Source organism: Jaculus jaculus, chromosome 7, assembly GCF_020740685.1.
Source record: "Jaculus jaculus isolate mJacJac1 chromosome 7, mJacJac1.mat.Y.cur, whole genome shotgun sequence".
Taxonomy (NCBI): domain Eukaryota; kingdom Metazoa; phylum Chordata; class Mammalia; order Rodentia; family Dipodidae; genus Jaculus; species Jaculus jaculus.
The window spans coordinates 101,194,916-101,222,706 of NC_059108.1; the positions used below are offsets into that span (position 1 = coordinate 101,194,916).

The window sequence follows — 27,791 nt, forward strand, 5'->3', positions numbered from 1 at the left end:
CTGTGGAGGTATCACATACCCTATCTAAAGATGTATTACAAAGCCATACTAACAAAAACAGTGTGGTACTGGCATAAGAACAGAAAAATACCCAATGGAACAGAATTGAAGAGTTAGACCTTAGGTCAAGTAACTATATCTACTTGATGTTTGACAAAGGTGCCAATAATATACACTGGTGAAAGACAGCATCTTCAAAAATTAATGTTAGAATGGAGATCCGAACAGTTATCAATAATTTCCCAACTAAAAAAAGCCCAGACCCAGATGGATTCACTGCTGAATTTTACCAGACTTTTAAGGAAGAGCTAACACCATTGCTTCTTAAGCTTTTCCAGGAAATAGAAAAAGAAGGAATTGTACCAAACTCCTTCTATGAGGCCAGCATCACCCTGATACCAAAACCAGGCAAAGATAGAACAAAAAAAGAAAATTACAGACCAATCTCCCTCATGAACATAGATGCAAAAATTCTCAACACAATATTGGCAAACAGAATACAAGAGTATATCAAAAGATCATTCACCCTGACCAAGTAGGCTTTATCCCAGAGAGGCAGGGATGGTTCAACATACGCAAATCTATAAATGTAATACATTACATAAACGGGTTGAAGGACAAAAATCACATGATCATCTCATTAGACGCAGAAAAAGCATTTGACAAAATCCAACATCCCTTCATGATAAAAGTCCTACAGAGACTGGGAATAGAAGGAACATATCTCAATATAATAAAGGCTATTTATGACAAGCCTACAGCCAACATATTACTAAATGGGGAAAAACTGGAAGCTTTTCCACTAAAATCAGGAACAAGACAAGGGTGTCCACTGTCCCCACTTTTATTTAATATAGTTTTGGAAGTCTTAGCCATAGCAATAAGGCAAGAGACAAACATAAAAGGGATACAAATTGGAAAGGAAGAAATCAAGTTATCATGATTTGCAGATGACATGATTCTATACATAAAGGACCCTAAAGACTCTACTAGCAAGCTGTTAGAGCTGATCAAAACCTACAGCAATGTAGCAGGATACAAAATAAATACAGAGAAATCAGTAGCCTTCATATATGCTAACAACAAACACACAGAGGATGAAATCAGAGAATCACTCCCATTCACAATTGCATCAAAAAAAATAAAGTACCTTGGAATAAACCTAACCAAGGGAGTAAAGAACCTATACAATGAGAACTTTAAAACACTCAAGCGAGAAATTGCAAAAGACACTAGAAAGTGGAGAAACATCCCTTGTTCCTGGATTGGAAGAATCAATATTGTGAAAATGGCAATCTTACCTAAAGCAATCTACACATTTAATGCAATCCCTATCAAAATTCTGAAGGCTTTCTTCATGTAAATAGAAAAAACAATCCAAAAATTCATTTGGAATCACAAAAAACCTCGAATATCTAAAATAATACTGAGCAACAAAAAAGAGGCTGGTGGTATCACCATACCTGATTTTAACCTATACTACAGAGCTATAGTAACAAAAACAGCATGGTACTGGCACAAAAACAGACATGTAGATCAGTGGAACAGAATAGAGGACCCAGATGTAAGCCCAAGTAGCTATAGCCACCTGATATTTGATAAAAATGCCAAAAAATACTCATAGGAGAAGAGAGAGCCTCTTCAGCAAATGGTGTTTTGAAAACTGGATATATATCTGCAGAAGGATGAAAATAGATTCTTCTCTCTCGCCATGCACAAGAATTAAGTCCAAATGGGTTAAAGACCTTAACATCAGACCGGAAACGCTCGAAACTGCTAGAGGAAAAAGTAGGGGAAACCCTTCAACATGTTGGTCTTGGCAAAGACTTTTTGAATACAACCCCAATTGCTCAGGCAATAAAACCACAGATTAACCACTGGGACCTAATGAAATTACAAAGATTTTGCACTGCAAAGGACACAGTGATAAAAGCAAAGAGCAACCTACAGAATGGGAAAAAATCTTTGCCAGCTATATATCTGATAAAGGATTAATATCTAGGATATACAAAGAACTCAAAAAGTTAAACAATAAGGAATCAAACAAGCCAATCAAAAAATGGACTATGGAGCTAAATAGAGAGTTCTCAAAGGAAGAAATACGAATGGCATATAAGCATCTAAAAAAATGTTCTATGTCACTAGTCATCAGGGAAATGCAGATTAAAACTACATGAGATTCCATATCACTCCTGTCAGATTGGCCACCATCATGAAAACAAATGATCATAAATGTTGGCAGGGATGTGGGAAAAAAGGAACCCTTCTGCACTGCTGGTGGGAATGCAATCTGGTCCAGCCATTGTGGAAAACAGTGTGGAGGTTCCTAAAACAGCTAGAGATTGATCTACCATATGACCCAGCTATAGCACTCCTAGGCATATATCCAAAGGACTCATCTCATTTCCTTAGAAGTACGTGTTCCACCATGTTTATTGCTGCTCAATTTATAATAGCTGGGAAATGGAACCAGCCTAGATGTCCCTCAACAGATGAGTGGATAATGAAGATGTGGCACATTTATACAATGGAGTTCTACTCAGCAGTAAAGAAAAATGAAGTTATGAAATTTGCAGAAAAATAGATGGACCTGGAAAGTATTACACTAAGTGAGGTAATCCAGACCCAGAAAGCCAAGCGCCACATGTTCTCTCTCATATGTGGATCCTAGCTACAGATGACTGGGCTTCTGCGTGAGAATGAAAATACTTATTTGCAGAGGCCAGTAAGTTAAAAAGGAGACATAAAGGGTAGAGAAAGGAAGGGAGGAGGATACTTAATAGGTTGATATTGTATATATGTAATTATAATGATTGTAATGGGGAGGTAATATGATGGAGAATGGAATTTCAAATGGGAAAGTGTGGGTTTGGGGAGGGAGGGAATTAACATGGGATATATTTTATAAACATGGAAAATGTTAATAAAAATTTTTTAAAAAAATTAATGTTAGACAAATTGGATGACCATATGTAGAAAAATGAAACTAGACTTACTCATATCTACATACACGAAAATCAAGTCCAAATAAATTAAAGACCTCAATATTAGACCTGAAATACTTCTCCTACTGGAAGAAAAAATAAGAGGCACTCTCCATAATATATGAGTGGGCAAGGACTTTCTGAGAAAAACTACAGTAGTCCAAGAGATTAAACAAACACTCAACCAATGGGTTCTCATGAAGCTAAAAAGCTTTGTCACAGACAAACACAGCATAAGTTGAGCCAGTAGCATACCCACTAAATGGAAGAAAATCTTTGTCAGCTTTACCAATGATAGAATCCTAATATCTGGAATCTACAAAGAACTCAGAAAAACTATGCAATAAAAAAAATCAAACAACCCTCTCCAAAAGTGGGGCACAGAATTGAATAGGGCATTGTCAGAGGAAGAATTACAAATGGATAACACCCTATTAAGAAAATGTTCAACATCCCTAACCATTAGGAAAATGCAAATTAAAACAACTATGAGATTGCACATTACTCCAGTATGAATGGAAACCATTAAAAATAAATCTAAGAACCACAAATGTTGGTGAGGATGTGGGGAAAGAAGAACCTGCATCCACTCTTGGTTGGAATGTAAACTTGTACAACCACTATGGAAATCAATTTGGAGACTACTGAATGGATAGAGCTTCCAACCTTCCCAATTATGCCCTTACTGGACATTTATCCTAAATGCTCCATGCATCAATACAGAGACATTTGCTCAACCACGTTTATAACTGCTCAATTCATGATAGCTAAGAACTGGAATCAACCCAGATGCCCATCATTTGATGAAGGGATACTGACGTTGTGTTACATTTACACAGTGGAATTCTACTCAACAGTAAGAAAAAAAAAATACAGTGAAATTTATAGAAAAAGGGACAGACATGGAACAGATCATACTCAGTAAACTCACACCATCACAGAAGACAAATGCCATATGGTGTCACTTATCTGTGCTTTTTAATGTAGACCTGCTGGAGTTGCTGTCATACCTGATAGGCAACTCAAGGCCCAGGCAATATGGATGGAATAGTTTGAGGGAAGGGGAGGGGAGGGGGAAGGGGGGGAAAACAAACACAAATTTAAATGCAAAATGAACTGGTACCACTGAAACCTTTATTGTTGGAGATATCCTAAAATATATAACCTTCAAAATGAGTAAGAGGGGGCACCTGCAAAGTAGGGCTCTGGTGAGTGAAGGATGAAACCTAAGCTTAAAAGAAAAAAAAAAAAAAAAAAAAAAAAAAACCTCTCTATGACTTGTAACTCTCAGGACCAGAAATTGGTTGCTACCTGCATTGAGCTGTTAATAGGAAAGACCTACAAGGGTCCCAAATCAAGACAGCATTCTGTCAAAACACTTGATTACCTGACTGAGGCAAAAGCTAAGACCTTATTTCTGAAGACACTATATGCTACTGACAAAGAGCATGGAGAGACCTGGCTGGAATTCAGAAGAAAGCCAGACCCCACACAGTTAGTCTGTCTAGTGCTAGAGAGAACTACATGAGGTACTGGGGAAAATTGATTAATGACAGTCTGAGCAAAAAGGGGTCTAACCTACTCAAAAGTTCACACCTTGACACCATCTAAACTCCAGTGTAATAGTGTTACACAGCCTCATGGGTAACCAATAGCTTTCTGTTTGGCTAAGAGATCCACTCAGTGTAAAGGAACCCATATCCAGAATGGGAAACCATATGAAAATCCTATGGAGACAAAGGTTATGTTCTCCAGTGTCAAGCTCTCATCAGTCTTTCACTAAAGAGGGGTTACATACATCAAATTGCACTAAATTAATAATGCTTATCCCATTTAAACTATGATGACTTTACTCTCTGTTGGAGAATCTCTTCTTCTCTTTCAGAAGGTAGTGAGACCCAAGGCGACAAACTACTCCTCACACTTCAGCCAAGCCACAGTTGAATACATAGAGGAATTAGGGAAACAATCAAAAGTGCTGTTTCTATGCTATTCCTGATAATCAGCACCAGTGTGTAGGAGAAAGACCTTGAGGATAATCAACAACTACAAAAGCAGAGATTCAGAGGCTCCTAAGAGCTCATCACTGAAGTAGATTTAAAACTCATCTTCTATGGCTCTGGGAATTTTGGAGAAGAGGGGATAGAATAAGTGTATGAGTCACAGGTTGAGACATCATGCCCAGAGGCTTCTCCATTTACTTCCTCCCCCCACCAAAATAAGTGACTGCTACTCCCACAATGAATAAAGTACAACCCCATGGGGAATACCTCCAATGCCACTGAAGAATGGGGGCAGGGACAGGGAAAGGAAGGTACCCACACATTATGTATCCATATTAAACATCTTGTTAATAATAATAAACATAAAAAAGCATTATCTGCCTTGATCAAGTAGGCTTCATCCCAGATGTAGGGATGGCTAAACACATGGAAATCAGACAATGTAATACACCACATAAGTAAACTTAACCATAAGAACCACATGATCATCTCAATTGATGCAGAGAAGGCCTCTGACAAACCACAACACCACTTCATGATCAAAACTCTGGAAAGAAAAGGCATGGAGGGTTTATATCTCAACACAATAAAGACTATATACAAAGCACCCAAAGTCCAAATAATACGTAATGGGGAAAGACTCAAAGAGTTACCACTGAGATCAAGAACAAGACATGGGTGTCCATTCTGACCATTTCTCTTCAGCATAATACTAGCTATACTAGCCCAGCAATAAGACAAGGGAAAGAAATAAAAAGGATTCAAACTGGAAAGAAAGAAGTCAAGTTATTCCTATTTGTAGATGACATGATCCTGTGTATAAATGACCCAAAAATCTCCATCTCGAAACTTCTAAAGGTGATTACTTCCTTCAGTCAAGTGGTTGGATATAAAATCAATGCATAAAATCAGTAGGCTTTCTATAGGTAAAGGACAAATATACAGAGAAAGAATCAGTGAGGCTGCTCATTTTCAATAGCAACAACAACAACAACAAAAAATTAAATACCTTGAAATAACACTAACCAAGGATGTGAAAGACTACCAGTACTTGATTTTAGACAAAGGTGCCAATAGTGTATATTGGAGAAGAGTGGAGAAAAGATAGTGTCTTCAACAAATGGTGTGGGACAAATTGGATGATCATATGTAGAAAAATGAAACTAGACCTACTCATCTCTCTCTACACAAAAATCAGGTCCAAATGGATTAAAGACCATGATGTAAGACCTAAACCACTTCTCCCGTTGGAAAAAAAAAAAAAAAATTAAAAAGGAGGCATTGTCCATGATATACTGAGTAGGGAAAGACTTCCTGAACAAAACTCCAGTATCCCAGGGTATTAAACAAGCACTCAACCAATGGGATGTCATGAAGCTAAAAAGCTTTAGCACAGAGAAACACACCATAAGAAGAGTCAATAGACTATGCACGGAATGGGAGAAAATCTCTGCAAGCTGTAGCAATGAAGTCTAATATCTAGAAGCTACACAGAACTCAAAAAGCTAAACAATAAAAGAGGGGCAGACCTGTCAGGCAATAGATAGGCAGCTTTGGCAAGAGAGAGCAAAAACTCAGGCTGCTTGCAACTTCCCCAGGCTGCCTTGGATTCACATTAAGCAAGATCCCAGGCTGCTCCACCCACCTACCTGCCCATAAACTGACATGGGCAGACCACAGCGCAAAAGAAATAACACGAAAAATAAAATGGAAGAAAATGCAGACAGATCACCCAGTCCAACAAGGATCACAACTAACCAAAACATAGAAGAGTGTTTAGGATCAGAACATCAAGTGGAAGCAATGAACAATGCAACTCTGACCAAACTACTGCTAGAACTGACAGGAAAGCTACAAAGGATAGATAATCGTATGGATGCTACCATCACTAAGCTAGAGCAATATGATAAGACACTGGAAGGAATTCAAAGAGAGCTAAGAGAGTTGAGGGAGAGTGAAAAAAAAGAGGACCTTAAAAATCAGCTGGCCACACTAAATTAAAATATAAAGAAATGCAAGGATCATTTCCAAGAATCATCAAGAAAATCAGAACATGAGACAAAAAGGGAGCTGGACAAAGCGATGGAAGTGATACATAGGAAAGTAGTAGAAAATGCAAACTTAATTGAACAAGTCCAAAACTCACTAGAGGCTCTCAAGATTAGAGTCAGCGAAGTGGAAGATAGAAATTCTGGTCTGGAAGACAGGATGGAAGAAACAGTTCAAGAGTCCAAAAATTTCAGTAAGTTCAAAAGTTCCTGTGAACAGAACATGAGAGAATTGTGGGATACACTTAAACGTCCTAATATCAGAATCATAGGAATACCAGAAGGAGAAGAATTTCAGACCAAAGGCATGGAGAATTTATTTAACACAATAATTGAAGAAAACTTCCCCTGTCTCTTAAAAGAAAGGCCCATCAAGATTCAAGAAGCAAACAGAACTCCTAACCGACTAGACAAAGGAGAAACTCCCCAAGACATATTATCATTAAGACTCTAAACATTGACACCAAGGAAAAAATCCTAAAAGCAGCTAGGGAAAAACAGCACACCACTTTCAAAGGAAACCCCATCAGAATTACTTCAGACTTCTCAATGGAAACCCTGAAAGCTATAAGGGCCTGGAGTGAAACTCTCCAAACTCTAAGAAACTATGGCTTCCATCCCAAACTACTCAACCCAGCAAAAGTCTCCCTTATAATAGATGGTGAAAGGAAAACTTTCCATGACAAAACTCAGCTTTACAATTACATGAACACAAAACCAAACCTACAGAAAGTACTCCAGGAAATTCTCCACAGAGAAGAAACAAATAACCAAACACAAATGCCTACAAGAAGTAGATCACAGCAACCAAACCCAGAGTAGATAGAAAAAAAAAAAATTAAATTCCATGGAAATGCCAACACACCTGTACCACCACAACATGACAGGGATCAAATCAAATCTCACAGTCATCACCCTAAACATTAATGGCCTTAATTCACCCATCAAGAGACACAGGCTAACAGGGTGGATCAAAAAATTAGACCCCTCAATCTTCTGCCTTCAAGAAACCCACCTTACCACTAAAGACAGAAACCTCCTCAGGGTGAAAGGGTGGAAAACAATATTCCAGGCAAATGGGAATAAGAAACAAGCAGGTGTAGCTATATTAATATCAGATAAAGTTGACTTCAAACCAAAAACAATCAAAAAAGACAAAGAAGGCTACTTCCTACTTATAAAGGGAACAATCCATCAAGAGGATATTACAATCATAAATCTGTATGCACCAAACACAGGGGCGCCACAGTTCATAAAACAAAACCTACTTGACAATAAAACAGAAATAACCACCAACACCATCATAGCTGGGGACTTCAACATACCATTATCAGTAATAGACAGATCATCCAAACAGAAGCTCAACAGGGAAGTAAGAGAGCTCAACAAAACCATAGAGCACTTAGACCTAACAGACATCTACAGAACTTTCCATCCCAAATGCACAGACTACACATTCTTCTCAGCAGCCCATGGAACATTCTCTAAAATAGACCATATACTGGGTCACAAAGATAGCCTCCACATATTTAGGAAAATCGACTTAATTCCCTGCATGATATCAGATCATAATGCTAAATTCCTAGAAATCAACAACAAAAAAAACAACAAGAACCCTAACGGCAACTGGAAACTGAATAGCACACTCTTAAACAATAAATGGATAGTGGATGAAATAAAAAATGAAATTGCAAAATTCCTGGCATTGAATGACAATGAGAACACATCATACCAAAACTTATGGAACACAATGAAGGCCGTCCTCAGGGGAAAATTCATAGCACTCAATGCCTTCATAAAAAAGACAGAAAGATCCCAAATCAATAACCTAACCATCCACCTAAAGGCACTGGAAAAACAAGAAAAATCCAACCCAAAGAGCTCCAGAAGGAGAGAAATAATTAAAATCAGAGCAAAAATTAATGAATTGGAAACCAAGGAAACAATTAAGGCAATTGACAAAACAAAGAGCTGGTTTTTTGAAAAAATATACAATATTGACAAACCTCTGGCCAATTTGATCAAGCAAAAAAAGGAGAGACTCCAAATTAACAAAATTCAAAATGAAAAAGGAGAGATCACAACAGACATCAGTGAAATAGGCAGAATCATCAGGACTTATTTCAAAAACCTCTACTCCACAAAACTGGAAAATGTGGAGGAGATGGATAAATTCCTGGATGCATATCATCTACCAAAGCTAAACTCAGAGCAGATCAACCACCTCAATGAACCCATCACACTCATGGAGATTGAAAAAGTAATTAAAAACATCCCAAAAAAGAAGAGTCCAGGACCAGATGGATTCCCAGCCGAATTTTATCAAACCTTCATGGAAGAACTCAAACCAATCATCCTAAAACTGTGCCACAGAATTGAAGAACAGGGAAAGCTACCCAACTCCTTCTATGAAGCTAGTATCACCGTAATCCCAAAACTAGGCAGAGATGCCACAAGAAAAGAAAACTATCGGCCTATTTCCCTAATGAACATAGATGCAAAGATCCTCAACAAAATACTCGCAAACTGAATCCAACAACACATCAAAAGCGTTATCCACCTTGACCAAGTGGGATTTATCCCAGGAACACAAGGGTGGTTCAACATACGAAAATCTGTCAATGTAATACACCACATAAACAAGCTTAAACATAAAAATCAAATGATCATTTCGATAGATGCAGAAAAGGCCTTTGACAAGATACAACATCACTTTATGATAAAAACATTGGAGAGAATCGGCATGGCCGGTTCACATCATACCATAATAAAGGCAATATACAAAGCTCCAAAGGCCCAAATAATACTTAAAGGAGAGAGACTGGAGGAATTCCCATTGAGATCAGGAACAAGACAGGAATGTCCTCTTTCACCTCTGCTTTTCAATATAGTTCTGGAAGTCCTAGCCCAAGCAATAAGGCAGGAGAAGGAAATAAAAAGGGATACAATTTGGAAAGGAAGAAGTTAAGTTAGCTCTATTTGCTGATGATATGATTGTTTATGTAAGAGACCCGAGAGACTCCATCCCAAAACTCCTGAAGGTGATTAACTCCTATAGCAAAGTAGCAGGATACAAAATCAATGCACAAAAATCGGTAGCATTTCTGTATGCAAATGACAAAGACACAGAAAAAGAAATAAAGGACATAGTCCCATTTTCAATAGCAACAAGAAAAATAAAATACCTTAGAATAACGTTAACCAAGGAAGTAAAAGATCTATACAACGAAAATATAAAAACTCTCAAAAAAGAAATTGAGGAGGACTTGAAAAGATGGAAAGACCTCCCATGCTCCTGGGTAGGCAGAATTAACATTGTGAAGATGACAATCCTACCAAAGGCAATATATAGATTTAATGCAATTCCAATTAAAATCCCTACAGTGTTCTTCACAGAGATAGAAAAAATGATCTCAAATTTCATATGGAAAGGCAGAAGGCCTCGCATATCCAAACATATCCTCAACAACAGAAATACCTCTGGTGGCATCACCATACCCGATATAAAGCTATATTACAAAGCCATAGTAATAAAAACAGCATGGTACTGGCATAAAAACAGGAGTATAGACCAATGGAATAGACTTGAGGACCCAGATGTGGGGCCAAGCAACTATAGCTACTTGATATTTGACAAAGGCCCAAACAATATAGACTGGAAAAAAGATAGCATCTTCAACAAATGGTGCTGGACAAACTGGATAACCACATGCAGGAAACTAAAACTTGATCCACACATTTCACCATGCACAACACTCAAATCCAAATGGATCAAAGACCTCAACATAAGACCAGAAATTTGAAAACTACTGGAAGAAAATTTAGGAAGTACTTTCCATGATATAGGAATGGAAAAAGACTTCCTGAATAAAACCCCAGTGGCGCAAGTTCTTAAACAGTCACTCAACCATTGGGATTATATGAAGCTGAAGAGTTTCTTTACAGACAAGCATATAATAAGCAAAGCCAATAGAATACCCACAGAATGGGAGAAAATATTTGCAGGTTATCCAAATGAATACAGGCCTTATCTCTAGAATTTACAAAGAACTCAAAAGTCTAAACAATAAACAGGCAATGAACAGAGGAAGAGACACAAATGGCAATCACACACCTAAGAAAATGTTCATCATCCCTAATTATCAGAGAAATGCAAATTAAAACAACAATGAGATTCCACCTTACCCCAATAAGGATAGCCAACATCAAAAGGTCAAATGAAAATAAATGCTGGCGAGGATGTGGAGAAGCAGGGACACTCATTCACTGTTGGTGGGAATGTGGGATGGTACAACCACTTTGGAAAGCAATATGAAGACTCCTGAAAAAGCTGGCTATAGAAATACCAACAGACCCAGTTATACCATTACTGGGCATCTACCCTAAAACCTTCAAACCAAAAGCCAGAGAGATTTGCTCAACCATGTTTGTAGTAGCTCAATTCTTAATAGCTAATAGCTGGAATCGACCCAGATGTCCATCATTAGAAGAATGGATAACAAAGATGTGGTATATCTACACAATGGAATTCTATACAGCAGTAAGAAAAAACGACATAAAGAAATTTGAGGAAAAATGGTTGAACCCGGAACAGATCATTCTCAGTGAACTTACCCAATCACAGGAAAAAAAATTGACACATAGTCTCACTCATTTGTAACACCTTACCTGAATCTGCCCAAGATGCCTTACATACCCAGCAAGCACCTCATGGACTAGACCATAAGATGGATGGGAGGGCAGGGAGGGAATCCAAGGGTGGAAAACAGTAATCCAGACCCAAACAGCAATGGTACCATAAAATTCTACTTCCTAAAAGACAGACCAAATGACTGAACCTTCACTAGACCCTTACAGGAAACACCTGAACCACAAGACACTGGAGAGGGTAGGATCAAAACTGACCTAAATCTCCTACATCTTCCCTCCCTCCTTTTCCCCCTCTCCCCTCTCTAACTCTTGTATATTAGTTATGTTTTTCCTCAATTTCTTAGTGGACACTGACCTGTAACCCCCACTTCCAACTTGGGCCTACCATCCACAATGAGCTTTTGATCAGAGAAACCTACAAGGTTTCCCAAAACAATGACAGACTTCTGTCAGAGTACTTGATGACCCACCAAAGGCCAGTTTTAAGACCCTATTGCTGAAGACTCCATACGCAGCTGACGCGTAAAATGGAATGACATGGCTGGAAGCCAGGAGAGAGTCAGTCCCCAGACAGTCAGCGTGTCTAGTGCCAGAAGGCACTACATAGGCAATTGGGGGAAATGACCAAGATCTGTCCAAGCAACACATTGTTTAACCTAATTAGCAACAAATAACCGGAAGTGATGCCCACACAAGTGCAATAGTGGTACACAGCCATGGTGAGGAATCAATTGCTCTTGATTTGGCTAACTGATCCACTCAGTGGTACTAGACCCATAGCTGGAGCTGGGAAACAAGTCAGAACCATACCCAAACACAAGCCCACTCTACAATATCAAGCTACCATCAATCATGTGGTACAAGAGAGCCTACACCTATCAAACTGTCTATCAAAAAAGTGTTATCTCAATTTTCTGGGTGCTAACTTACTCTCTGTTGGAGAATCTGCTTATCTTTTCCAGATAGATGCAGATCCTAAGAAGAGAGCTGCCCCAACATACCTCAAAAGGGGCCCAACTGAAACTAAGGACAACTGGCGAAATAAGCAAGGTTGATGTTTTCCTGTGAACCGGATACCAGCATAAAGTGGAAGGAGATCAACGCAGAGAAAAATCAACTCCTACCAAATCAGAGAGCCAGAGCCTCAGATGCCCCCAACACCTCAGCACTGAAACAGACCAAAATGAACCTAACATGGCTCAGGGAAATTTTGTGGAATAGGGGGCGGAAAGAAAGTCAGAGTCACATGTTGGGTCATGATTTGCAGAGACATTTATCATACCAATAACTGTGGGCTAACTCTACAATGCACAACTCATTTTCATTAACAAGGAGGGTCTAATGGGAGGGGGTAGATCACAGATGAGCCTAAATAATGGTACCAAACTGCCTGTATTTACTGAAAAGAAAACTAATAAATTATATTTAAAAAAAAAGGAAAAAAAAAAGAAAAGTGGGGCAGAAAAGTGAATAGCCTGTTCTTAGAGGAAGAATTACAAATGGCTAACACCCACTTAAGAAAATGTTCAAAAAATCCCTAACTATTAGGGAAATGCAAATTAAAACAACTATGAGATCCAACCTTATCCCAGTAAGGATAAAAAAAAAATACAAAAAACATTAAAAAATCAAATGAAGGCTGGGCACGTTGGTGCATGCCTTTAATCCCAGCACTTGGAAGGCAGAGGCAGAAGGATTGCCATGAGTTCGAGGCTACCCTGAGACTACAGAATGAATTTCAGGTCAGCCTGGGCTACAGTGAGACCCTGCCTTGAAAAAACAAAACAAAACAAAATCAAAAACAAACAAACAAACAAAAAACATCAAATGAAAACAAATGTTGGTGAGCATGTGGAGAAAAACCAACCCTTATTTTCTGCTGGTGGGAACGTAATCTTGTATAGCCACTATGGAAATCAATGTGGAGATTCCTGAAAAGGATGAATATAGAGTTACCAACAGACCTTGTTATTCCCTTACTGGGCATTTACCCTAAAACCTCCACACCTCAGTTCAGAGATACTTGCTCAGCCATGTTCATAGCTGCTCAATTCATAATAGCTAATAACTGGTATTGGTATCAACCAAGGTGCCCATCATTGGGTGAATGGATAACCAAGATGTGGTATATCTACAGAATGAAATTCTACTCCAGACAGAAAAAAAGACGCAATGAAACTTGGAACAGATCATACTCAGTGGACTCACACAACCACAGAAAGGCAATTGTTGCATGGTCTCACTCATCTGCGGTTCCTAACCTGGATCAGCCCAAGTTGCTGACATACTTGATTGGCATCTCAATACCTGAAAAATAGGTAGGGTTTGTGGGGAGGGATTGTGTGGGAGGTACACAAAACTGAACCTAAATTGCACTGGTATCATAGAAACCAATATCCTGGAAGATAGACTAAAATGTTGAACCCTTAACAGGACTTTAGGGGAAGCACCTGAAATGTAGGGCTCTGCGCAGAGTGATATGATGCCTAACCCTAAATTTCTCCTCTTTCTTTCTTTCTTTCTTTCTTTCTTTCTTTCTTTCTTTCTTTCTTTCTTTTTTTTTTCTTTATTTCTTTTTCTTGTCTCTTTTCCTATGGTGCTGGTCTATAACTCCCTGTACCAGGATGCAGTTAACACCCACAATGACCTGTTGATCAGGAATACCTACAAGGTCTCCCAAAATGTGACAGACTTATGTCAAACCTCTTGATTACCTAACAGAGGTTAATGGTAAGACCCCGCTGCTGAAGACACCATACTCTGTTAGCACAGAACATGGAGAGACCTCACTGGAATTAGGAAGAGAGCAGACAGTTAGCCAGTCTAGTGCTGGAATGTGCTACATAAGCTATCGAAGGAAAGTTGCCCACATCTGTTCGAGCAACTTGAAGTCTAAGCTATTCAGAAGCAAGTAACCTGATGTAATGCTCACACAAGTGCAATAGCATCACACAACCATGGTGAGTAACCAGCTATCTTGGACTGGCTAACTGATATGCTCAGTAGAAAGAAAACCATACTTGGAACTGGGAAACAAGTCATAATCATATCCAGATAATGACTTTGCTTTCCAATACCAATCCCACTAATCTTGGGCTATAAGAGGGTCTACACTCTTTAAATTGTCTCTACATTAATAATGGTTATCCCATTTAAGCTACGTTGACTTCACTCTCTATTGGAGAATCTTCTCATCTTTTTCAGATTAGAGCCAGACCTGAGGAGATAAAGGACCCATTGCAATTCAGCCTGGCCCTAGCTGAAACCACAGAAGAATTGGGGAAATGAGCAGATTCTTAGTGAATCTGATATCAGCACAAGGGTGAAGGAGATGGACACTGAGGACACTTAATACCTACCAAACCAGAGATCCAGAGGCTCCTAAGAGCCCATTACTGAAGTAGACTTAAAATGCACGAAACATGACTCAGGGAATTATGTGGAAGAGGGGTAGAAAGATTCTTAGAGTTACAAGTTGGGATATTATGCACAGAGACATTGCCTCTCACCCATAACTGATTGCTGCTCCCAAAATTCATGACCCATAATCCCCATGGAGATGACCTGCATCATCAAGGAGGAGAGCCCCTTTGGAAAAGGGGCAGGGATGAGGGAAAGGATAGTACCAACATGTGGTGTTTACATACCAAATATGTCCATAATTATTAAAAATAAGTTAAAAAATAAATCAGAGTGGGCACAAGTAATGAAATTACATGTGATTGTTTTCTGTTCATAATAGAACAAAATATAAACATAGATATGTATTAAAATAACCTTCAACTTTTGTGGAAATTATCATAACTTCTAACTTATGGTTTTCATTCAGGATTTAATAGTTTTTACCAAGGTAATAGCATACATATTTAATGCCATTTAAATGTAATAACTTAATTCATTTCTTGTACTTTTAATATATTTTATAGAGAATTTTAATTTTTATTATTTTCATTAGTACTTTTAATATGCAACCTAATTTTAGATTGAGTAGCCTAATTTTTAACTGTTTATTTTGATATCTATATTTTTCAAGTAATCAACTCATTACAAACTTCCTTTAGGGCAAAGACAGCAATTTTATTTTTTTTTAAAATCTCTTCTCAGGGCTTCTAGTAAAGTATTTTGCATATCATTGGTCCTCAATAGCATTGCAAACTGACAGACTCTAATTGGAAGTTGTCTTCCATTGCCTTCAGTCAGCAAGGTTCAAACTATGAATGGGGTTTTCATTGAAGGCAACAAGATTGGATATAAACAAGTGAGGGAAAGCTGCTTGCCTTTCTGACTGGGTATCTGTGGAATGCTGGTAAGGCTGTGTGTGGCGTTGTGAATACCTCTTAAAAGCCTACATTTTACCAGCAAATAGTGAATCATAATAATCACCTTCACTGAACAGAGAACAGAAATATCTTTTGAATACCTCTTCCCTCCTGTATTTTGTACAAGAAGCGGTGAAAATGGCATGCACTAGCTGATCATTTTTAAACTCTTTGATCTTTGATGAAGAATTCCAATGCTATCTAGAAATCACATCTAGATCAGGGTGTGGCCCTCTACTAAAGAACATTCACACAGCAAGTTCTGATTTTTTTTAAATTGTTGCATTCATATAATGGCAAGATGCTGTTGTAAATGTTGTTAATGAGGTAATTACCAGTAGAACCTCTTATTTTCATAAGCACTACAATTAACCACATCAAACATCACTGATACTTTCTAAATCCAGGGTTGATGTTTTGGGAAGATGTGTGGTAGGTGATAAACGTGATGCTTAGTGGGAATGACTTGGGGCATCCATGTTCCTCCAGAGATTTTCATACTTATCAGTTATTCTAGCCTCTTTCTTAAAAGTTTCTACCCTAAAATAATTGATAAATACTGTAATGATTTCAATCCCAGCACTAGGGAGGCTGAGGTAGGAGGATTTTTCTGAGTTCAGCAGCATCTAGGGACTACAGAGAAAGTTCTGTCATCCTTGGCTAGAATGAGAACCTACCTTAAAAAAATAAATAAATAAATTTTAAAAAGGGAACCAAAAATTCATTGTCATTTCTAATTGTTCATGTTATAATTTTATCACAGATATTTTTATGGAGTGAATTAATAACATGTCGTCTGAGTCTCCCCTTAATTTCTTGGGTATAAATATAATAATTAAATGTAACAGACAAAGACCAAAAGAGAATTATGGCTTTAAAAAGTATAATGAAATACAGCATTCTACCTCAGTGAAATTAAAGTGTAGGAGCTATTTCAGAAATAAGAACGCTCTTGGAAAATATTGAAAAGGTTTGCCTCATGTGTGAACAGTGTCTGCACACACAAAAACTTATTAAACTAATGCTTCCACATCCCATTTCTTTTTGAATTAAGACTAAGTTTTAATGAAACCTTAACCTTTAATATTTCATGACCTCTATTACCCTGTGAGCAACATAGTCATGGATGAGAATAAGTGGAAGAATTAGGTGAACACATTTTAAGAAAACTGTTTAAATACCACAGCTATTAGTACAACAAATATATCTGGAGATTATAATTTCATATCCAGAATCATTTTTTCTGACATAGAGTACATTGTCTCTTTCATCAAATGGACCTTGGTGCTCTAGATGGATTGGAATTACTTCTTATAGGAAACAAAATATGTGGATGTTGAACGAATGCTGATTTTTCACTGGCTCTTCTGTAGTTACAAAACTATAATTTACTCATTCTACAGCTTCCATCAATGGTCAATCATCATGTGTAAGGTCCAGAGACCTTGTTAAGTTATAGCTAACATAATTTAATAGCTAATAATTCCAATTAAGCTCTCTATCCACTTAAATCCACTATTTTAATTGCTATTCTTCTAAACAACATTCTTAAATTCTTAATTTTGTGCCTTTATTCAAAATTTTCATTGATTGAAGAATACCTGTGACCTTCTCCTACTAATTTAAATCATACTAGCCAAAAACCAGGAGGGATCTAAGATTTTCCTCATTTATTGATCAATAGTAGCCTATCACAGTTTCTTGGAAAATGATAGCTAGGGGTTTCCTGGGACAGAGGTCAAAGGTTTTATTAATGAGGTACCTGGTCTTGAAAGAACTAAGCAGATGCCATGATAGGCTTCAGCAAAACACCTCTCAGGCTAGGCATAAATTAGAACAAAGGGCCATTAATTTCGGCCCCAACCAATCAAGGATATATAGACGTAATTGTAAACCAATCAAATGCAACCCTTGTTCAAATTAACAAATCAAACTGTAGAACTAATTGCCCACCAAAACCTTCCTTAGTTATGCTTAAATGAGCCTGAGAGCTACTCTGGTGGGTTGCCATTTTGTATGAATGGTCGACCCCCACAGGCTGGTTGATTCTGCAGAATAAACACTCTTTGCTTTTACATAGTATTTGAGTCTGGGGTCTTTCTTCAGTGCGTCTCAGACCCTTACAATCTCAGATGGAAATATGAGTTTTATTACTTCACACACTCACTTTTCCCTCAGTTTTTAAGAGGGCACTATGAAAACCTCATATAGAGGTTTTCTAACACAGCTAAGGAACACTGGGTTTTGAAAATTTCTTGTCTTACGGAAACCTTGATTGAAACACACTTAGTCTTTTTCCTTTGGGGAAACATTACTTCATTATTCTGCTTAGGAAGGCAAACCCTCTTCCATGAAGGTAGGTTATTATATTGCCCAAGGCTGTTTGATACATAAGCACATTTGAAGAGGGGAGTTTAGCATGTAAATTGTCCTGAGACATGAAATGGCAGGAAGCAATGCAACTTAAGATAACATATCCTTCAGGGGATGGAGAGATTGCTCAGTGGTTAAGGTGCTTGCCTGCAAACCTTAAGGATTTCCCAGTACCTGTGATGCACAAAGTGGCTCATGAGCATGGGGTTTGTTTGCAATGACTAGAGGCCCTGGAGGACCCATTCTCATTCTCTCTCTTTCTCTCAAATAAGTAAATAAAATAAAACAATAGCAAGGTCAAAAGCAACAAAAAAGAACAACAATATCCATGCTACAGCAAATCTAACTTATTTCATGCTAAGAATCTAGCGGAACAATTTATCCTTCACATTATGTTTTCTGTACCACTGGCACATTATTTAATGTCGTGTCTGTTGATTGTTATGACCATAATTACTTAAAGACTGACTTCATATAAATAAATCATATACTTAATTTTGTATGTTTAGGTACTTTAAACTCAATGAATGTACAATTTAATATTTGGTAAATGAAGATAAACATTATCTCAAAAATACTTCATCTTAAATATGTGTGTGTGTGTGTACACAAATGACAGTGGAAAATTTGAATCTGAAAGAGTTTTATCTTAAAAATTAAGGAACATTTTTAATTATCAGAATGTGGTAACAGCATTACCTATGGTTTTGCTTATTTATTTTTCTTTTTTCAATTTTTTATTTAGGGGATGTTCTTACAGTTAATATTTCTCTTGTCAAATATTAATAGTATCAATTCTTAGACTTAATTAAAATGTGAATACAGATCTCTTTTAAGTTATAGAGTTGGCACAAGATATTCTGATAAAGTTTGGCTTAAATATGAAGTAGACACCCCAAATACTCATTCACTGAAGGCTTAGCTTCCAGCAAGCTGCTCTGTTTTGAAGACCTGGAAACATTAGGAGACAGGGCCCAGCTGGAGGGAGTAGGTCACTGGGACTGGGTCCTGGAGTATCTTGTCCCTGATTCCTTCTCTCTCAGTCCCTGCTTCCTGGTTGTCATGAGGTAAAATATATACTGGATTTTTCTGCCCAACCACCAGAGGCATTTAGACTCTGTCCTGAAACCTCTGAGGCCTTAAATCAAAATAAATCTTTCCTCAAAATTGTTTATGTCTGGTATTTTGTCACAGTGATGGAAAGCTGGGATACTAATAATCCATTGTTTTTTCTGAAGACATTTTGTTCTTCCCTTTTAAGCTGTTCTGGTCATTTTAGAAACATGTAGCTCTGCTAATCTTCCTGAGATTCTCCCACATATAAAATCTGCTTTATTAAAAAGAGTAACTCTTGCTCTTCTGTTTTACTTCCACCTTTTCATAGACTACATATAATTTGTTTTCTGAGACAGAATACATGGGGATTTATTGGAAACCTTATATGTTCAAAACAGATAATCTTTTGTTAGTGTTTTTGTTTGTTTGTTTGTTTGTTTTTTGAGGTAGGGTCTCACACTAATCTGGCTGACCTGGACTTCACTATGTAGCCTCAGGGTGGCTTTGAACTCTCCTACCTCTGCCTCCCTTCCGAGTGCTGGGATTAAAGGCGTGCACCACCACGCCCGGCCTTTTTGTTAGTATTTAAAAGAAACAGAGAATATAGAAAAATCTAGTTTAGAAATAGCACACTTTCATAATTTTAAAAGCTTAAGTCAATTATTTTCTAGACCCCACATTCCTGCTGAGAAATGTGTACTATATTGATATGTATTCTTTTTGTTTGTTTGTTTGTTTGTTTGTTTGAGGTAGGGTTTCACTCTAGCCCAGGCTGACCTGGATTTCACTATGTAGCCTTAGGGTGACCTCTAACTCAAAGTGATCCTCCTTCCTCTGCCTCCCAAGTGCTAGGATTAAAGGTGTCCACCACCATACCCAGTTTACTCTTTTATATATAATCATATTGAGAAAAGTTATCTGGAAATTTGTTAGATCTTCATTTTATTGCTAATGTTTTAATTTTGTGAAATTTAAAATTTCATGTTGTTATTCTGGTGTGTATCACTTTATGACCTTGATTTAAATACATTATGTTGCCTCTTCTTTACATGACTTCTTGTTCATTTAGCTAAAAGTTTCTCTTACTCATCAAAAATAAATTTATAGTGGTTTAAACAAAGAAGTTAGTTGAGGTTGGAGGGGTTAAGCACTGCGTTGTGTGAAATGTAAAGGCAATGTTGCTGTGTAAGACATATTATTCATAGTTTGACTAATGAGGCTTACAGACTCAACTATGTCTTCAACCTAAGAGAGAACTCTGATGATTTTAATTACTGGTTTTTAAGCCATTTGAGAACATGAGTATGCCTAATTCTCTGTCTTTCCTACTGAAAAGCTTGATTTAAGCTTTTTTTTTTTTTTTTTGAAGAGTAAACAGTGACTACTCCTGAATCTAATTCTTTTCCTTCAAAATTGTTTTCTGTCTTTTACTTTCCCATTCTCTGTCCTTATCAATGTGTGTTTCTGACACAGTTGTCTGTTTTATGCTGTTCTTGTTAGTATGTTTTCAGGGAGGAGGAATGATGAATGCATGTGTTTAAAACAGTATGGTAAGAATAACTGCATATTTCTCTTAAATATGTCATATAAACTTTAGTCTACCAGAAGCTATTTTGTACCATAAGAAAGTATTATATTAGGTTATATACTCATATAAAGAATTTTATCACAGTTTTAAAAATCACTATGTGGCTTGAATAATACCAGGCTAGACATATTTTTTTATTAAGAAATTGTGATAACCTTTATTTTTAACTGTACCATCTCAAGCGCTGACAAGAGACATATATCCTGGGCAGATATGTAAGGCTATTTTCAGGGACTAACTGAGGGAGGGGATAAGATTGATCATTAGAGTGGTCATTCTTTTAGGCAGCAGCTGATGTATCAAGAAGTCCCAATGAAAAGCACCACTTTTCCTGCCCATTTTTGCCCCTTGCTGGTGAGTCCATCTCCCTTGCTGCTGCTATTCAGCACTGATATCAGAACCTAGCTTCTTTCTCCTTCCAACACGGACAAAAGCCCAGTGGTTCTCAAGAACCCCCCTGGCTTTCAATACCTGATTGGATCTGCTGAGGCATCCAGTCTTGAGGACTTCAGCTAACAGGTTCCCAGCCTCTGCAGGTATAGATTGCCATCTATGGACCACCAACTCATGTTATGTAAGCCAATCTAAAAAAAATCCCATTGTAATAACTATTTATTCTCTTAGTTCTGTTTTCTAAAGAACACTGATATTATATTTTATGAAAAATCCTGAAATAATTTTATAATTCTCACACTCTTGTTTATAATTCTCATGATTCAAATGTTAGACAAGTTTTCCAATTTTCTTATGTTTTCTTTCTTATGCAGTATTCTCTTGTTATATTGATTTTTACTTTCCATCATATTTTTTAATTTCCTCTCTATTGTTACCATTGATTTGATTGCTGTTATGTGTAATATTCTAAGAGCTTTTTGATTTTTTGTAAAATTCTCATTCAATGAGAGAGACATATGTATTTGGCAATCCCTTTATAAAATTTATATAGCCCATTTCTTCTACTTTATGAGCCTTTTTAGAAAATTAGGTAGGTGAATTGCTAATACAGTTTTATAGAATTTCCCAGTGATTAAACTTTAAGATAGGTTAGAAATAATTCAAAATATTTAGCAAAGATACTTTGATTTGTATTAGTTACCATTGTACTCAACTTCTTTGCTGAAATCCTAATTCCTAATCAAAATAATGAGTGTTTTCCACTACGTTTAGTTTTAAGTAGCTTTTAGCTCTAAATTCTAGAAATCTATGTTCAGAACTTAACTGACTTCAAACTGTTCATTTTTAGGAGTATAATAACTCTGCAGCTATACAGGTGGTATTACCTGGATACACTAGGAATAATATCAATATCAAGTTAAAGTTTTTAGAAATAACATAGTCCCAGAGATTCAAAGATGAATTTGAACATCACTTGTCATTTTTGTTAAACATGCATCATCATCTGCCGGATTTTGGTGTTAAAATTATAGACGTTATGGCAAAGTACTTGTTTTCTTTTGTATTTAGTATTCTGTGCCCACTTTATGTTCCAAGTACATTGATGTTGATGGACGTGTCATGTAGAACTACCTTTGAAGAATTCAAAACCCATAGATGGTGATTATGAGAACATAGCTACAAGCATAAAAACCTCATATAGTATTTCTCAAATTATTAAGAAAAGTATCTTAAACAAAGCTTCTCTCACTCATTTAGAGTTTGTGAATGAAAATCTATTCATTCAAATATCCAAAATCAAATCAAATCCTTGTATATTATTGCCCAAATATAGACACCAAAGTTGCCATATTTAAACACAGCATAGATATCTTACTCAGGTTATTAATAATTAAAGTATTACAATTTATAAAATTTCAAATAGAGAAAACATATACAAACATAAATACTCTGGTGTTTATTGAATGTTATATTCAAAGCACAGATTTCTCAAGCAGCATAGTATTTTTTTTTTCAATTTAAAGTTTTTATCACTCAAATTGTGATTAAATTTATAGTGTATTGGAATATAGTTATCCAAAATTTCATAAATAGGCATAATTATGTAAAAGATAATAGATTTTCTATATCCAGAAATAATACTATTTTCTCAAGTTTTAGGTAACTCTCTAATAAAGTTTAGCTAGCATAAAAGCACAGAAAATAGTTCTTCAACATGGCGTGCATCACAGTGACATTTACTTAAGTAACATAGGAGATGGTTGTCAAGTCTACAATATATTTGAAGGATAACAGGAAATCAAAGGAAAGAAGGAAACAGAGGGTGGTTTGAGGGTTTGGACTTTAATACGGCTTGGAAAATGTAGGTAAGAGTGCTGTCATTCCAATGGTTCTTGAAATATTAATCATAACCTAGGGTGAAGAGTGATAGGACTAAAGAAAGAAGTAGACATAGAACAGGTTAGTACTGAAAAATTGTGGGTTGTAAAAAGATAGATTGTTTTTCATGTCTCTAAAAATAGGATTCCCTTTAATTTGTATGTGGCATTTTAACTCAGCAACACAAACTTTTTATTGTCATCAAACCAATTTTGATCACAATGTAGGTCATAAGCCCTTATTCAAAATCAGCAGCAAGTGTGTTCCAGAACTATTCCATATTTTATGAAGAAAATACAAAACATATAGCATGCATTATGCAACACACCAAGGAAACTATCCTCTGCAAACATTTTCTACATGTAAGGTAAGTGAAATAATACAGTATCTTTACATTTTTCTGTTCAATTAGTTTCAGGTCATACTTTTCTAGCAACAAGGCTGATATAAGATTATACTGAAAAAAAATATTACCAAACAAAGAACAATCTATTCATTTTTAGAACTTTTCACATTTCTGTATTGGATTTAAGATTCTAGAGATGGACATTTTACACTTTATGATAACAAAACAACATGTTCTTTAAAAAAGTAACATGAGAAAAATTTTAATATACAGAAATAAAATTTATGTTACTTTACAATTACATTCCAAGAAATTGAGAGAAATACTCAGGGGCAGGGAGCTGAGCTAACTCTGGGAAGTATGCAGGCATGTCTAATCTGGGTACCTATAAGATAATACATGGCACATGGGTTGAGCATGCTCACATTATGTGAGCTGATGTCTCAGGAGATAGCAGATACTGAACAGAATGGAACATAGGTTCCTGTCCTACCCAGAATGATAACAAATCATTAATTGCGAAAGTTGACTCACAAATACTCCTCTCCCCAACCTCCTCATTGTCCCAGTAAATAAATGAGGTAACGGTGCTCTATGAATAGCCTGTATATAATTTCTACCTCTTCCTAAACTTGTAACACCTGTATAATGAAAGCAAAGGAAAGGACCAGAAAAGTAAAAGGGACAATAACAGGAACTCCTCACTTATTATGTCTGAATTACTTTAAGGAGAGAAAAACACATTATAATATTAGAATTTAAAAATAAAGGCCTTTTTTTGAGAAAGAGAGAGAGAGGAGAGAGAGAGAGAGAGAGAGAGAAACAACAGATGAACCTGTGTGAAAGACCAAACTGAATACAGGCACTGGGATTCTTGTCAGGGAAAGAAGTGAGGGGATTAGAAGGCCTTAAATATAACTGTCAGAGATCAAATGTAGGAAAATATGAACGAGAACAAAACACATTAGTCACAACTTTTCATGAGGCAACAACATTGCTCAGCATTGGCATAGATTACCTGCAACCCGGTTGGATCAAAAATGGCATCTACACAAAGATCTGTAGTCATTCCCAAACCAACACAGTTAACTCCAAGGCATGCATAATGTGCATCAAAGAATAAGGATGCTTGCATTTCCATTTAGGCCAAATAAGCAAACAAACATTAGACTACATTTTGGCATGACTTTTTCTAATATATATATGCATAAACAGATACATGAAACAGTAAGTGCTTGGTGGTAGTAAGAAGACTATTTTATTCATGTGATACTGTATATTCTCTACTGAATATGTATTTTCATAAAATTATGAAAAGCTGTAGTGAAATGTATTACATTTATTGCTCTTACTAACTTTTCATTCTAAACTAATCCAGCCTGCATCTGTATTATTTTATTTTTGAGAAAACATAGTTGTAGGACAGCAGCACCACTCATGATTCTGAACTGCACTTTGTGAGAACTTTACTTACAGTACACATCCACTCGGATTGACTTTATCGCTGGGGACCCCAGACCATTCTCTGCTTTACAGTAGTACCGGCCTCCCTGGTGTCGCTGAATATTTGTAATCCTCAAAGTCTCGTTGAAGACACTGGAGTCTTGGAATCGGTCAGAGGCACTTCCTGCTGTTTTGGTCCACCTGATCTGAGCAAGCATCAACAAAGATTGTTACCTTAGGTTGGTTTTCCCACAGAACCATCAAAGAGCAACTACCCATCTGACGAGTTGGCCTTCAGATCTGCTGTATTACCTTTCCTATCTAATAATTGGAAACTTAACATATAATAATCACATCATTGAAAGTGTAAAAACATCACTGTAGAATGAAAGCAATTTCATTGTCACAGAAATTATAGTCTCATTGGTTGGAGTCAATATGTTATAAAAAAAAAAAGCAAGCACAAGGAATACATGAGATATGTGGATTATTTTTCTTTCTGTCAACTAGCTATATTTTCCTTTTATGTGCTCCAAACTTTGTAAGATACTTTTAACTCATCTTTTTGGATACTATTAATTATTTTATTTTAAATCTCCTATTTGATTTAGATAATTTAGGCATATTACCATAATGGCTTATTGACATTATGTATAATTTTATACACCTGGCTGTTAAAAGAGTTTTCCTTTTATTTAATCGATTTGCTTTAAAAAGCCCACAAACAATTTGCTACTTTGAAAATTAGAACTCACTTTACATCAATAATTACTTTCAAAAGTATATAGTCTTTAAGAACATTTCTATTAAACTGCAAAACACTTTGAATAGTTATAACAGTTTATCATAAGCAAAACTATTCTTTTAAACACAGCTGTGTGCAGCAAATTTTGCTTTTACTAGCAATAATGATTAGCATTCAACTTAAGTTTGGTGTATAGGGCTGGAGAGATAGTTTAGTGGTTAAGTGCTTGCCTGTGAAGCCTAAGGACCCTGGTTCAAGGCTTGATTTCCCAGGATACACATTAGCCAGATGCACAAAGGGGTGCACATGTCTGGAGTTTGTTTGCAATGGCTAGAGGTCCTGGTGTGTCCATTCTCTCTATCTACCTCTTTTTCTGTCTGTTGCTCCCAAATAAATAAATAAAAATAACATTAAAAAAGAAATTGGTGTATTTTAATATATCAGAAGCCACATGCTGATACTGTGTGATAACAAAATAGAAAGTAAAAGCTCTTTAGTTTCATATTCATTTTGTCTCTACTATATTTTTTGTTCTTGTTTACATTTTAAGACTAGGTAAAAACTTATACAAATCTTCTGCACACACGTGTGTGCATACACATGTATACACACACACATGATGAAACATGAGAAAGAAGTTGAATCATGAGTGTTCAAAGCTTAAACCTTATAATACTATCATTGGACATGTCTCATAAGCTTGCATTAAATTTATGGCATGATGGTATTAAGCTACATTTAAAAGTTACTGCATAAAATAGCATTCTGAATATAATCACATTTACTTCTCATTGTCAAAGCAATGACAATGTTTGAAATTAATAAACAAAAAGAAATACCAAATATTTATTTATATTTTGCCTGTTCAAGCAAAATTTAAAAAATATGGTTCGTAACTTAGCAGTCTATAAAATTATTACTTAACTATCTACAAGAGAAAAAGCTTTACCAGTTGTGATATTTTAATTTTAGTAATATTTCTTTCATAAAAATTTTTGCTTATTTTTATTTACTTGAGAGCAACAGAGAGACAGAGAGAGAGAAAGAGGGAGAGAGGGAGAGAATGGGTGCATCAGTGCCTCGAGCCACTGCAAACGAACTCCAGAGGCATGCGCCACCTTGTGCATCTGGTTTACCTGGGTCCTGGGGAATTGAGCCTTGAACCGGGGTCCTTAGGCTTCACAAGCAAGTACTTAACTGCTAAGCCACCTCTTCAGCCCCTAATTTTAGTAATATTTCTATAGGAAAATGTAGGCTTCTATGTTCACTTATCTTAAAATCTACAAATAAAAAAGAGAGGAACATTTAAATAAGTGCCTTTTTTCATGAAGAGATAATATAATTCTGTTTAAAATTATATACATTGATCTAGAAGATAATCTGACATTGAAATAGTTTAAGGTGACTGGACCCCAAATGTAACTAAATTACTGTTAAATTAGTGTTTGCTTTGAATTGTGTAAGATACTACTGAAGTTAATTGGAAAAATGAATATTTCAGAATATAAAAGTAAGTCCAGGATAAAAAGTTATAGAAATGGCCTAGTCATTTTAAATTTGTGAAAATATGTTGTTCATATACAATAATTTGAAAGCATAATATGATTTTGTTTATTTATATATTTATTCATAGTTATTGAAGTAGAATTAGAAACATAAAATATTAAACTATCCATTATAGGTTATGCTAAGAAATTTACACCATGTTAATACAAGTAAGGTTTTTAATGAGAAAGTTAGGTTTGGGGGGCTGGAGAGATGGCTTAGCAGTTAAGGTACAAGCCTGGGAAGCCTAAGAACACTTGTTCCAATATCCAGGTCCCCCTTGTAGCCAAACACAACAGTGACACAAGAATGCAATGCAGCACATGCGTCCAGAGTTTTTCACAGCAGCTGAAAGGCCATGGCAAGCCCATCCTCTCTCTGCCTCTTTCTCCCTCTCTCTGCTTCTCTCTCAAAAAA

The 27,791-nt window shown here is 36.4% G+C and overlaps 1 protein-coding gene across 1 annotated transcript in view; it reads right to left on the bottom strand.

Moving 5' to 3' along the window:
• Positions 1-27,791, bottom strand: part of Mdga2 (MAM domain containing glycosylphosphatidylinositol anchor 2) — a 954,594-nt gene that overhangs the window by 418,207 nt on the left and 508,596 nt on the right. The window contains exon 3 of the mRNA XM_004649150.3: positions 25,116-25,290. Within this exon, the coding sequence (XP_004649207.2) occupies positions 25,116-25,290 (175 nt within the window). The remainder of the gene's footprint in view (positions 1-25,115; positions 25,291-27,791) is intronic.